The sequence below is a fragment of the Rattus rattus genome, chromosome 8 (genome assembly GCF_011064425.1).
Source record: "Rattus rattus isolate New Zealand chromosome 8, Rrattus_CSIRO_v1, whole genome shotgun sequence".
In the NCBI taxonomy this organism is placed as follows: domain Eukaryota; kingdom Metazoa; phylum Chordata; class Mammalia; order Rodentia; family Muridae; genus Rattus; species Rattus rattus.
The window spans coordinates 1480369-1495966 of NC_046161.1; the positions used below are offsets into that span (position 1 = coordinate 1480369).

At 35.0% G+C, this 15598-nt stretch overlaps 1 protein-coding gene across 7 annotated transcripts in view; it reads left to right on the forward strand.

The window, feature by feature from the left end:
* Positions 1-15598, forward strand: part of Gria4 (glutamate ionotropic receptor AMPA type subunit 4) — a 156702-nt gene that overhangs the window by 120869 nt on the left and 20235 nt on the right. Inside the window, exon 11 of one of the 7 annotated variants that reach the window (XM_032909669.1) lies at positions 12048-12086. The exons of 5 other annotated variants lie outside the window; for them this stretch is intronic. In XM_032909669.1, coding sequence (XP_032765560.1) covers positions 12048-12069 — 22 coding nt within the window. In that variant the 3' untranslated portion in view covers positions 12070-12086. Of the gene's footprint in view, positions 1-12047; positions 14995-15598 lie in introns of those variants that run through there. One more of the 7 variants, XM_032909668.1, reaches the window with a different exon arrangement.

Below are 15598 nucleotides of genomic sequence, written 5' to 3' on the forward strand. Positions count from 1 at the left end.
CAGCAGGCCCTAGTTGCAAGCTCAGATAATAAAAATATACCAGGTGACCTGGTATAAGTGGCAGACAATGATAAACAGAATCTTTTACTGTTCAGACAGATATTTCAGAATGTTATTCACTGGAGATATACACAAATCTTAAAAACATTAAGCTTTCAGTTTTAGACAGCTCTGAAACTAATATTGCATTTTAACATAAATTCTCCAATTTTTACATGGCACAACAGTGCCAGATATATCGATCTTTTTCATTCTTCTAAATTTCTTTTGTACATGCACATTACTGTGTAAGGTTCACTGGATTCCATGGCATTTTACACATGTTTTCTCCACTACTCTGGCTACTGAAAATCACTCTGGTAACTATTGGCGAATTCTTGAGGGTTATTTTGAAATATGTATTTCAGGAGGCATTATAATGAAATATAAAGATCTGATGAAAGATGAAGTTTATTTATTTTAACTTTCATGTCAAAACCATCAACATTTACATTCAAACTTACCATGGTTCAGATTCCTTTTACACAAACTGGCCATAATTATTTATACTACAATAACATTACATGTATTACTTTGAAAATGTGATCAACTTTGCCATGTGATAAATAAACTATTAGAAGTCGTTTAGGTTGATTCAGTTAACAAGACATTCAAACTATTATGCAACTTTTAGGCGAAATGTTCATTTTAAAATATTCGTATTCTCCAACATCTTCTCTTAACCAAGGAATAAACAACGAGTCTCATGTGCAGATTTCTTCTGGCTTTCAACTTGATCCAAATATCTGAAACTAAATTAAAATTCTGTAGTTTCCAATGCCTTGATTATCAATAAGTCACATGTAAAATTTATTTTCTCTGAAGATGATAGCAGAACTGTGTCTCAAAGAGACAATTTTTCTGATAACAAACAAAAGAGATGAAGTTTGTAGAGTATAGTTCTGAGAGAACTTGTATCATTTGGTGAATTCTGAAAAAAATAATTAATACCTGTTGGACTTGGAGATGCCCAGCTAGTCGTTGCAAACCAGGCCTATCATAGTTACTCTACAGTTGACACTAAACCCTCCCAGCAACAGCATGTTGCGGTTGGGGGAATGTAGTAATGATAGAATACTAAGAATGGGAAATTCAAAACTTCATCTTTTATTAGACTTTCTCTTTCTATGTGTAGCAAAGCCAATGGTCTTATGGGATGTTTGGACCAAATTACCTTTCTTTCACTTTCTTCCCAGGGTAAATATATGAAATAATATTATAATTAGTGTGTGAAAGATATATTATACTATAAAACATTTTACAAAGTAAAATTTGTAAAATATACTTTATCATAACTTAAGACATTTAGAGAGATTGAGTTTGCAATACAGTGTATGAAAATCAAAATTTTGCTTTTTGTCAGAAATAAGTCAACTTTTAGTATTAAATATAAATATAAAAACTTAAAAGTACAGAAGCATTAGGGTAGATATTAATATTACTGAGTTCCAGTTGGCCATAAATTAATAAGCATTAATTTATGTTTTCTGAAGATGATATATTATGGATTTCTAAATAATAATACATACTTGATGTAATATTTTCTTAATTTTTTCAGAATTTCATACATGTATAGAATATGTTTTGATCAGATCTACTTTGCATCTACCACTAACCCCTGGACCCTCCAACATGTCCCTTTTCCAATTTCATATTCTCTTTCATTCCTCTAAATCTTGTTAATGCTAAACATGGCCTTGAGAGCATGTGTGTGTAAACATCTACTAAAGCAGTGGTCACAACCCCAAAGAAAAACTATTCTTCCTCATCTAACAACTGCCAACTGCCAATATAGCTCCTTAGCTAAGAGCTAGGCCTCAAGGGAAACTTTCTCATTATATTGGAATTTTAATTAGCTTGATCTTTAAGCACACAATTTTTATATTAAGTATTATGGCAAAAATGCATGTGAGATATTCTATATTCTTGTTGACATTTGAACAGATACTGCAGCAAAGAAGACTGCTGTGATCTCATTATGTTTTTAATATTGTGGTGAGTGAATAGGTTTGACATCCCCCACCCCCCCCCATAGATTCTGGTGTTTGAATTCTTGGCCCATAAGGAGTGGCACTATTAAAAGGTATGGCCTTTTGGACAAAGTACGTCATTATAGGAGGTGGGGGAACTTTGAGGTTTCTTATGTTCAGGCTCCATCCAGTGCAGAGGAGACCCTCCTCCTGGATCCCTGAGGAAGACTGTCTCCTTCTGGCTGACTTCAATCAAGAAGTAGAACTCTTGGGTGCACCAAGTCAGACTGCATACTGCCATGCTTCCCACCATGATGATAAATGGAACCTCTGAAACCATAAGCTAGCCCCAATTAAATGTTTTCCTTTCTTAGACTTGTTTCATCATGCTATCTCTTCACAGCAATGGAAAGTCTGTGATTGAAATTGGTACCAGAGACTGGGGTTTGCTGTGATAGGCCTGATCATAGTTTTGTTGGGAGGAATGTGGACTTGGGGACTTTGGAAAGTTTTGGGATGTGTGGGGCTTGATGGTCCATTCTAGTAGAAGCATGGAAGACAGTCATGCTGAGCATGATTTGAACTGTAAGGGCTTAGCTAAAGAGTTCAGAGGAGAAGAATTTTAGTATATGGCTTAGAGATGGTTTGTGTGATAATTTCATCAAGAATTTAGTTGGTTTTTGCCCTTATCCTAAGAGTCAGCCTGAAGCTAAATTGAAGAAATCCAAATGAATTGCATTGACAAAGGCAGTCCCAAAAAAAACAAAAAAAAAAAAAACCTAGCCGTGTGGTTCACTTGTATGAAGTGTTTTGATCAAGCATAGTCACAGGAAGAAAAAAAATGTAAAATATATGGTTCAAAGTTTAAAGGGGCACCAGGAAATGGAATGGAGCTAAATCCTGTGTTCAAAGATATTAAATGGATTAAGAGAGTGGATTAAGTGAGGCCAAGATCCCACCCTGCAAAGCCTTCTGTTTATGTATTTGCAATTAAACAAGAGATAGTTATATCATGTTAGAAGTTATTATGACCAGGTTATTGTTTTCAATTGGACGTAGGGAGATATGATTATGTGTTATATTGACAAGGGATGGAATATGAAGGCTATTCTCAATTGTCAGCTTGACTATATCTAGAATGAACTACAATCAAGGCCTTATAAGGATTGTGTGAAAATGCAAAGAAAAGCTTAGATCCAGCCATGATGGTATACCTTTATTCCCAGCATTCAGGAGACAGAGGCATGTAGATCTCTGAGTTCAAGATCAGTCTACAGAGCAAGTTCCAAGACAAGCTTAGGCAATAAAGTAAATCATTGAAAACAGAAACTGGTGGAAATGTAATAAAACAAGGGATATTTTAGGCCATGTGTCTCTGGCTTTAGAGTCAAGAATAGAAGAGGTTACAGGAACAATTGATACTGGTTAGTTGGAGCTAAGGAATTAACAGTCCTCAAGAAGAGATCAGCATTACTAAGGTAAAATCTTCTGGGAAGTGCTTTCTGGGAGCACAAAAAAATAAAAAAATATATAAAAATATAAAAACCACCTGTGTTCCAGAGATAGACCTCCTGCAGGTAGCTGGACTTGGTAATGTGTAAGAATCACTCAGATGGTACTGGTTTTGAAGACATGAACAAGTCATGGAGAGCAGCTGAGGCTTAGAGAGGCCAGGAAAAGCAATTGGTGAAGGTGCAGTCTCTGTTGCTGTTGATGTCCCAGAACTGAAGGGGCCCTGCAAAAAAGTTGAGACTTGGCACCATGAAGAGAGCCTGTAAAAGAGGTTATTGGGAAAGCCTAGTTGCAGCAGAAGATCTCAGCATATTGCAGATGCTGGTACCATGAGATGACCACCAAGTACAGCAACAGCAGTGGAATAGAGTCAACCAGAGCCTAGAATGCTATAGAGGCCAGAGCAGAAGTGACTCAAGCCCTTTGGAGAAACTCAGAGGATCATGTGTAGATCCTAGACATTGGAGCAAGCAGTTGTGAAGATGAAGTTGCCTTAGAGACTCCATGCTGTTAGAGATGCCAGAGCCATGGAATACCTGCTAAGGAAAGCTGCTAACAGGAAGTGAAACCAGCCCAAAAGAAAGAATTGTGTTCTACTCAAAAAACTGGAAGTAGTTGGGTATCATGCTTGGAAATGCAGAGTTTGGAGTTTGCCCAGCTGGGCTTTGGTGTTGCTTTGGTCCAGTATTTCCTTACATGAAGTTTTGGTGTGTATACATATCCAGTGATACTGGAAGCATGTGATTTGGATTTTTATTATTATTATTTTGATTTTATTGGGGATTGCAGTTAAGAGTTCACATGAGTCTCAGAAGAGACTGAACTTTGGACTTTTAAACATTGTTGAGACTGTGATGGACTTTAAGGACTTTTGAAGTTGGACTAAATGCATTTTGCATTATGTTATAGCTACAAGCTTACGTGGGGCAGGGAGTGAAATGTGGTAGCATGAATAGGTTTGACCTCCTTTGGCAAATGTGTTTGAATGCTTGCCTCATAGAGTTGCACTATTAGGAGGTATGGCCTTGTTGGAGGAGGTGCATCACTGTGGGGTGTTAGTAGGCTTGGAGGTTTCCTATGTGCAGACTCCTCCCAGTGCAGAGGAAAGTTTCTTCCTGGCAGCTTTCAGATCAAGATGTAGAACTCTCAGCTCCACCAGCACCAAGTTTGCCTTCACAGTGTCATGCTTCTTACCATGATGATAATGGACTGAGCCTCTGAAACTATAAGCCAGCCCCTATTAAATGTTTTCCTTTATGCAAGTTGCCTTGGTCATGGTGACTATGATCATAACAATGGAAACCCTAACTAACATAAATATAGTCTATCTAGCTAAGGATTAAATGAGGAGGACAAAAATCGGTTGTATTTTTTATCATTCACAGACAAACAGAAGCATGCAAAATCCCCTAGTGATAAAATTAAATGCTTCTCACTTCTCTATAATAGTGGTGTTTACTGTGATTATCAATTATTTTATATTTACAAACTGGCATGATATGTGGTAAACACATTGAGGTCATATGTGTCTTGGAAAAAATGATGACATACGAGGACCCATATAGCACTATAGAAGAAGATGGAAATTTCTGCAACTGCAGAAATTTAAAGTTTTTAATTTAACTTTTCTATAATTAAAAATGACTAAAATTATATCTCCCTTGAAGAGGAAACAAATGTCCTTCTCTTACATTCCTGGATGACATAACATACATGATACATTTTGATTTTTCTTCCTATTTGACCCAAATCCTCTGATACATAACTCTATAGATGGTTTCTTGGTTTCAACTGAGATTTTTTTCACAGCTGATTTGTAATTTTTTTTATACTAGGGACACATTGCAGACATCTGAGCACTCAAAAGAAAGTTAAAATATTACTAAATTTAGGGTTTAGTTCTTTTCATTTTTATCCTTACACTTATAAGTTAAATTTTTGTGACTTTTCTGGGATGGAATAAGGAATTTTTGTGGTTGTTTTGTATTTACTACCATATAGAAAGATATATTTAACAAAATGAAACTCCTACAATTGAAATTGTAGAGTCTAACCTTTTGTAGCTTTAATAAGAAAACTAAGACTAGGCACCATCTCTAATATTCAAGGAAAATTTAAAACTAATTCATACCCTGATGATATAGAAAATAATATTAACCATAGTAATGTGTAACTGTAATCTCAGAACTTGAAAAATGGAAACAGGAAGACCAAGAGTTCAAAGTCATTCTCAGAAAAAAGGGAGTATGAGGCTAGCCTGGGATACATGAGATCCTGTCTTATAAACAAGTCAGTAATAAATAAACACAATTTTTTAGGCATCCAGAAGGACAGAACAAATATGTATTGGCATTTGAATCACCTCTTTCTATCATGGTGAATAAAAGCCAGATATGAGTTCCTTCTTACAAGTCTTCACAATGTGACTGGAGTGAAAGCATTCCTTAAAACTAGAAACTGGAACAATGTAGATATGCAAATGAGAAAGTACCAAACATCTAGGCGAAGTGCAACATTAGGAAATAAACTTCCTCACAGAAGGGTAGGTGAAGAAATACATGAAGTCAGTATCTTAGAAGGTAGGCTTACCAACATGTACCACTGGGCCTGAAACTGTTGTTTCTGCTTTCTGGTCAAACTAGGCTTCTTAATTTGGGCAGAATATATGGACACATTGCTGTTATTTAAATCTTAGCTGCAGAACAAACACTGTATAATAGAGAATGTAGTCATCTCAGGCTTTCAACATCCTCAAGTATACCTGCCCATAGTGAGTCAGAGTGTGGGGTTGAGGATTTGGCCCATGCTTGCCTAGCAAGCGCAAGGCCCTGGGTTCGGTTCCCAGCTCCAAATTAAAAAAAAAAACAAAAAGAAAAGAAAAGAAAAGAAAGGGAAAGGAGTCAGAGTGTGCAGGCATAAAATAATTGTACTGCCAACACTGAAAGGGCAACTGTGGCATCATCATGAAGAGGTATTAATATCAGAGGCAAAAATTACTGTGTGCATGGAATTAGTGTGTGAGAACATTGTATTCTTGCATACTGAAATGCACAAAATAGAGTTAAGTGATACACAGTTGTGTTTCCATTTGTCTTTTAATATTGAATTTATCTGTACATTCCTACTCAATTCTCTCATTTAAAATTTTCCAATGTAATATTTTTTATTCTTTATAACATATAATTGACTACAAAGTAATTATTAAAGCTTTAAAAAACTCAATGAAGACCATGTGATGATCATGTCTCCTACACATAGATTCTCAGTGCATAGAACTGTGACTTTTAAAGATTATAAACCTACTTAGCATTTATAATCAGAAAATACTATTTCTGTATAATACATAAAACTTTATCATGAGTAGCTCTCTGTGAATCCTCAGAGCACCAACACAGATCAAGTAGTAACCTCTGTGGCACTGTTTGCAGATACAGTTCTTCAGCCATCTCCCTAAATGAAAACATGCAGGGTAGGGCATACTGGGGCCCCTCAGCTCATGATGCTCAGGATCCCAGCTCTTGAGCAGCTCTTTGTAAGAAACCTTCTAGCCATAGTGCAATAGATTCCTTTCCCTTATGTTTCCAGAACAGTCTTACCTGAGAAAACAGAGACATACTGGGAAGAAACTGAAGAGGACAAGGTACAATACAGCTCTTTATATATGCAGTAATTAGAAGGTAAAGAAAATGTTGCCCATGTACCATGTATCAGTTAAAGCTTTGGAGGTATACATAGTAAAGTGAACATTAACATAACATGAGAAGACACCTTAGAGCAATAGCTCTCAGTTTACCTAATGCTCTGACACTTTATTTAGTTGCTCATGTTGTGGTGACCCAAGTTATTTTTGTTTCCATTTCATAAGGTAATTTTGCTACTGCTATGAATCACAATGTAAATATCTGTTTTTTCTAATGGTCTTAGGTGACACATGGGAAAGGGTCATTCAGTCCCCAAAGGGGTCACACCCACAGAACCACTGCTTTAAAGTCTATGACATTATAAAAATGTAATCTAATCCTCAGTGTAAAATTCTTCACCATGATGTTATAATGTAGTTCTATGTTGATGGTAACTTAGAAAATCAGAGGTAAATATTGGTTTTCTGTAAACATAAAAATCTACTTCACCATCTACCTCAGTATATGAGAAATTATCAATGTACCACTCTAGATGGGATCAATCTTCTGTGTCTAAAGATAGTATCAGCCAATGTGAAATTGGTTTTATGCTTTCATATTTTACAAAGGGGAGATAAAATGGTTTGGAAGTTACAGAACAGTGTAGAGAACAGTAACTACTCTGATTTAGAATAATAATATGCTTTAATATAGAATAAGAAAACTGTAGTTCATTCAGTTTAAAGGTTTCTCTTTACTGCCAAGACAGAATCTAGCTGTTGATTTCAGGATGATATACAGTTTCATATGCATAGGAACATGGAAATAGAAAGCCATCTTTCACATCTCCAGATGCCTGAGTCTTTTAAAAATCAAGCAATCTACTGATTAAAAGATTTTAGTAGGAGAGGAGTAGGTGAGCAAATAATTGAAATGCTGTATGAGGTCATTATTTATCCATTTTCATAATTGAACATCATTTCTTTTACACGCCCAGATCCCATAATTTCTGGGAATCTAAAATCTAAGAATAATATTCACTTCTTAAAATTGCAGTGCCATTTCAACATAAACTTTCACAGCACAAAAGTCAACAACAAAGGCAAATTGCAAGCATGAATCCATCCTTTCCATTTTAGTCTTGTCTTTGAAAGTCTACAATACTGATGTGTTAAAAAAACAAACTTGGTTTGAAAATCCTACTGACCAAACAAAGTCATATGTTATCATATTTAAATAAGCCAGATTTCACTTAGGTTCCATTTTTGTTCTTTTTTTTTTTTTTTTTTTTCCGGAGTTGGGGACGAACCCAGGGCCTTGGGCTTCCTAGGCAAGCGCTCTACCACTGAGCTAAATCCCCAACCCCAGGTTCCATTTTTATTCTGGGTTACTCAAAGAAGAAACTGAGTACAGATAAGGTTTTAAAGAAGATACTAAAGTGGGATGTTTTCTTGAGTACTGTTTAGCAACTAACAGGAATAGATTAAATTGGAGCTTCAATAAAATAAATGAGACACTAATAGCTACATATTTTCAGAGTATATGAAAGTATGCATGGGTTCCTCTTTCATGTTGCCTCACTGCACAGAAACAAATGAAAACCACTGAAAATTAGTTCCACCTGGGCCTTTTTCTGACACACCAAGAGACCAAAGTCTGGCTGAAGATAAGCAGACATATATTCAGCTCCAGCCTTCAGACTCCTCTCTTTCCAGATATTTGCAACTAGCACATTCAAAAATTTAGAAAAATGTTGGCACCAGTCCCAGTTTTTTATTGCTAGAGTTTTAAACATAAAAGCAAAATTTTGTAGTAGAAATCTGCAAAGGAACTTAATGTAAGTGCCCGAAGAACTAAGACAGTACCTGTTTTACCTTTAAAGGTAGTCAGAAAAACACAGAATGCAAAAGGAGCTGACCTTACACTGTCTCCTACAACAATTTGTTATTTTCTATTATTAAATAATGTGATAATGAAAATATTACTTTGGACAAAAAAGTATGCTCATCTAACACTTAATTTTCTGTTTAATTTGGTCGCTTTATAAAGGTGTTTAAATTTGGCTCAAATAAAACACTAAAAATCATTGTCTAATGTCTTTCTAAAGTGAGATGCTCAGAGTAACAGCATAATATTACTTTTTTCAAATGTGTATGCTTCTTCTAACTCTCTTTTGTAGTGATGACACTATAAGTAAGGGTTAAGTGACTTGCCCAGAGTTCCCCAGCTGAGGTTACAACTGATGTCTTCTGACTCCTTTCTCCAGTGCTCTAATGGGAAAAGACATTTTTATTTTATTTTTAAATATGGATAGTTTACTCTGAAAAATAACAGCAGATTTTTAAAATTTTATTCTTGTCTCAGTTTTGCAAACACTAATAAAGCTAAGTTACATTAAAAATATCCTTTTAGGATTCAAGTTTGCACCTAAATTTAAGTTTAGATTGAAAATAGGATAAATTCTTATTTAGCTGAGGAAATTACACATAAATAAAAAAATAAATTCACCAAAGAAAGACTTTGCCATGGTTTAAGTTGGTTATCAAAATGATCTAGAAAATTAACTAATAATCTCCAGTATCTGATTGTTCAATCAAGAAAAACTGCCTCTTCGAGAATTCCAAGTGATAGGAATCAGCACTAAATACTTGAAGCATGTCCTGCCTATGTATTTCAGTCTCAGAACTCTCTAAAGCTGTAAGCAAAGGGGGAATCAGTTACAGGCAATAGAAGTAGAAATGATGGTTTGGGAATTAAACAAGCCAATTATTTCACTGTGGTCTGTTATACTGTGAAACAGAAAAGTGCTTTAAAACATGTTTCTCAGATAGAGATACCAGTCTTACACATCTATGTGAATAGAGATTAAAAGGAAATGCTGACTTCACACATTAGATGAGGCACATATGTGAGAAAATTCACTGGGATACATAAAAGGTATAATTAGTGTGAAAGTACAGGCAGGATTTACTTGAATATTATTGAGAACAAATTGTATGTTGGCGTATGCAAATATGACAAGAATAATTTCTCCCATATAATGTGAACTTTCATCAAGAAGATGACTTTTGCGGACATCATGGTAACCTTAGCAATGTCAACACTATTAATTTCTCCTTTATTTTCCTCTTTATCTCGAGTAGCCACCACTTATCCCTGAAGTGTAGATGCTGCGTGGTCACTCTAATCTGACTTAACCCAGACAATATATCTACAGTTTGTTTCTTTCATTGATTTCTACATGATTTCCAAACACGAAGAGTTTGGTTCTAAACTGAAACAACCATGAACAAAATAGTTACTTTATAAGATAAAATAAGCCATTTTTTAAATTTTAAGAATGGTTTACAATATTTGGCTGTATTTGTTTCAGAAAAATAGTATGATGATTTTATAATGTTTAGATGGTAGAGTATTAATTGTCAAGATAGCAACTTTTAGAATATTCACCACTGATAAAGAAGAACATTATGCTGCAGCTGAAAAAATTATTATATCAAGTTTATGTCATGCAACTTTAAGGTCATTAAAGTTCATAGGGTGACTCCAATGCAAACCAGATGGAGTGACTGAGGAAGACAAGATTTGCAGATGTATCACAGTTTCCCATAACATTTTCTCCTCCTGCACATTTTTTAATGACCTTTAGGGTACTGCAAACAATGTCCCTCATTTTGCTGTCTCTGTAACATACTGGGACAAACTGAGTTTCCAGCATGCATCCGTTTGCTCACCTAATGTCATTTTACTTGATGAAGTTTTTTAATAAGTTACCCAAAGTTAAATAACAATAGCACATGATCTTGTATGGGTTCAGGCTCATTCTTGGTCTCTACTCTCCTTCATGTCTCACAGAATTCAATCAATTGTCTGGTATTGATTTTGTATGGGACTCAATCAGCCACCCTCTCTCAAATTATGCCAAAGGGTAGCTGTAAACTGACGTTTAAGATCAGTTTACTAGACAATTCCCTAAACAAAAATAATTCAAATAAGAAAAAATGTCAGAGACTATGTAATGTGAAGTAATTAACAATTTAATAATAGCTGTCATATACAAAGCCCATGTAAATGAATACATTCTCAGACCTTATCCCAACAATGAATTGGAATTGCTGTCATATCCATCCAGACAGATGACTCTATGGAAACACATGTTATCTAGCTGCTGGGCGACAGAGGTGTTATTGGGGCCTTTAGTATTGAATACTCAAATTTAGTCTTCTTTCTATCTATCTTTCCAAAGACACCAGGAGTCCTATTCAATCACAGATACTTTCAGGAAGAAAAATCCATCTGATAATGGCTATAGTGCCCTGGTCTTGCATGAACTGAGATCTTAGCCTTCTTGGTAGATGAAAGAAAGCGTTTTAAAAAATTAAATCTCACCTGTGGCTTCTTGTTTCAGGTGAGACTTTTTCCTAATCCTCCCATAACATGTTATTTTCAATTTTTATAAAAATTAAACATCTTCTCAAACATTGTTGCCCATATCAATATAATTTTATTTCCAAAGGCAAGAGGAATTTTAGGACACCTACATGGGAAGAGTTCTCTATGGGAACTCTTGAAGTCCCTTACCTTATCACTTCTACTGATTAATTGCCCAAGTAGTGCTATCTCATGAATTTCCCTGCTCTAAGAAAGCCTGAAATTAATTCGGATTCTCTGACAAGACAGGCTAATTCAGCAGGAGACACCATAGTTTACATCCTACACAGTTATTGCCCACTCCCTTTGGCCTAATACTTAAAACGGGTTTCATTTCAACTCTGTGGAAGCCCCATCATATCAGACAGTTGGTAGTATCATGTGAGACTTGAAGAAAGGATTGGCCAGAACTGAACTTGACTTTAATACAAGACCATGTTCTATTATTGTTTAACTTTGGGTATTTCTCCCCTAGGAGGAGGACAGAGGAGAACTAACCAGCTTCAGGATTAAGGTAAGAGGGGAGTTTTCTTTCAAAAGAATGGGTTCCATCCATTTGAAGGAAACCCCTCCCCCACCTATTTGTTAATCCTTTTTTCTTTATACATTTATATTTTTTAACCCACCAGCATTAGGAAACCAGCTTGCTACCAATGCATAGTAGTTATTTCAACATCCACTTACAAATTTTATAACAGAAATAAAGAAAAACATTCACACAAGTCATAACTGTTGTATGCTATTACATTCATTTTTTCCATCCTCATTAAATATTTGTACCAGTCTTCCATTGACATTTAAATTCTTTAGCTGTTCATTTCTCTGCATATGACTATTTATGATAATTTTTAATCAAACCATACTGGGTAAGAAAATGCAAAAGTATTAAACAAAACTTCAAAATGTTTCTCATAAAATACATTGTTATCAAGCAAAATTTTAATAAAAAATGGTGTTGTTATAAAATTAATGTTTAATTATGAAATAAAATCAGACTAAACTTTCAAGCTGAGGCAAGATAGAGAGTGATTTTTTAAAAATATACTATATGGAAAATACAGCAAGATAAATTATAGGAAAGGAGCATATTTTTTAGCACAATTTCTGGATACTGATTCACCATTTCCTATAGGCCTCTTGATATTTACTTCAATTATTTCTATCATACATTCACATTCTTTATCCATTCATTCAATTGTCTTTGAAGTCATCAAATATTCCTCACCTTTGGTGTCTTCTTCATGTTCTTTTTTAATTCAAGAGTTCCCAAGGGAAGATTCAAAGTTGTTTTCCTGACCTTCACATGCATGCTATGGCACACATGCCCTGCCCCCTCAACACCATATACTCACACACACAACAAATTAATACAAAGAACAGAATTTCACTTTTGTCATTTAAACTGAATTAACAATAATTAATGAGTACACATTTGTACTGTAAATGCCATTATCTTGAAGATAAGCAGGTAATGGACCAGAAAGACAATGATTCCTTTTACAAATATTTGTCAAAATGTCCGGATGAGCAGAATTCAGGATCTCAGAACCTGTGAAGAAAACTGAATTTCTAATTTAAGGGCCAGCTACCCTTGCTTACAGAGCTATGAACAGAAGACATTGTTTCAAGCATGGTGGAAGAGGAGGCTCATCACACAAACTTGTTCTTTATCTCCACACACTGCACCACTATACACCTGTATTTGCATATACGAACACTTACACAAACATCATTCAGAGACAGAAAATATTTAATTTATAAAAAAGCTAAGATAAGCATATTATTACCTTTATGTAGAGCAGTATAAACTCAGTATCTCTAAGAGCTATGGAATAGACTTAGAAATCTTTGACCAGAAATTCTTATATTCTTCCCTTTCTGAGCCTACTACATAGCCCTGAACTCTGTGGAAAATTCAGACACTGTCTTTCTTTCATACTTTACTTCTCAAGTTTCTTTTTCTATTTTTACTATTCTCCCAGCCTAACCAAAAGGCAATAAGAAAATGAGACAAAATCTATTAACACAAGTATTACTTTGTATGAATAAGCTCCAAACACTTGCCTACAGGTAAGGAACCTAAGATCTTAACCTAGAGAGAGAAGTTGAAACTGTCCTTACCCAAACATTTTATGGAAATTCTAAATACTTGAAAATGAAACTGAGCTAGACACATATAGTAAGCTAAATATATGTATACAATATGTAGAGAAATAAATTTTAATGAAATCAAATGAGATGTGCAGCTGGCATTTAATCTCTATTGATAGATATGGCAATTAATTTCTTGGTGAACAGTATTAACTATTCAAAATAGTAAATTTAGTTACAATCGTCTTATCTAAAGGTGTTTTACAGGCTAAATGTAGCTATATGGAAAGTTATTTGCAAATGCACCTTATCTAGATCTTTCCTTTTAAAGTTTAAATGGTAATATTATATTGTCCTTGAAATTAAAACATCAATTGTATCTGATTTTATCAGTGTTCTTTCCTACTGGAGATACAAAGTACATAAAAGAACCCTTTAGCTGGAATCCCTATGAAGCACCTTCTTAGATTATTTTGTTGATAAATTATTTCACATTATTCTTATAGATAGGTTAATAGTTCAGTGCTTTACTTGGGTGTGTAATACCAGTTACTGAGTACCACATATATGTCTTGTTTGACATCTAAGATATAGCTTCTGCTCTCTGAACAAATGGAACCTAAACACATACTATATTATACACAAACTTATGATGGATGCATTGTCTGTTGCACATAAAAGTATCTGAGAGAAGCCTTATAAAGAGGCCCAGAGAAGCAGCAAATATTGGTTGAATGACTAAGTAGTGATTATGGGCAAACATAAGATATACAAAATATGAGAAAGGGTAAAAAAAAATACTGAGTAAGGGCCTATTGGATTTGTAGTAAATTCTAAACAAAATACCTTTAGAGCTATGAGGAAACTACCATGGCTAAAGTCAGAGAGAATGTGCATAGAGCATTGGTTTGTGTAGTAGATAGAATGTGTAGTAGTAGTAGAATGTAGACTTTAGCATTGATTAGGTATTGCCAATGAGTAGCCTTCAGCTTCAGACCTGTCCTTTCTCACTTAATAGAGTCAGTATGACCATAAGATAAAAACGTTATACTTTAAAGGCACACATAGACCTTGAATTTCAGAAAAGTTAAAATAAAATCTTGAGGTGAGTACAAATCCTGACAGTTGTTTGTTGATGTGCTATTTTGTTACAGAGAACAGTTTATTGTGGCTTTGGGTACTGAGAGAGGGAGGCAGCCAGTAGACCTGGAGCTAGGTGATAAAAGCCAATACTACAAAAACTGAAACATAAATTCAGGGGCCCTTTTCAGAATAGCAGGTCTTAAAGATGGTTGAAAAAGAAAATGAAAAGAAGTGAAAATTCAAATATTACACTCAGGTTTTTGTAGCTGGGTCTTTTTGTTTTATTGTATGTTTTTTTATCCAGCTATTTCTTAGGAATAAATTTTCTGATCTAATATAAAAGATCAGGTTTCCTTGTGATGATATTCTTAGGGATCCAAAACCTAAAGATTAGACCACCAAGAACATAGTATGTATTCAAATATCCATCTTATTCTAAACTTAGGAAAATGGCCTATGTTATCATGTACTGAAATTACCACCATAAAGTTTACTGAGTTTCTTAAGATTACCTGCACCTATTCTGTCCATAGTTAGAAAGTAGATGTTGAATTGACAAGACCCACCTTTTGCATTTTAGAGTCAGTAATGTCAGAGATACCAACTCAGTCCTGCAGTGTGGATAGAAGTGAGTCAGGGAAAATTCCTACCAAGACTGGCAACCTTCTCAGGACAAGGATAAGTTCCTGAGAGAGACACAGCAGGATAGAAACAGCATTATCAACCAGGGATGGGCTTGGACAAGGAATCGAAAATCAAAGCACTTGGAGAAGAGCACTGGACTAGAAGGCAGATGACACCTATCCAGCTGGGCTTTGCTGCACAAGTCACCTAACTGTCATTAGGCCACAA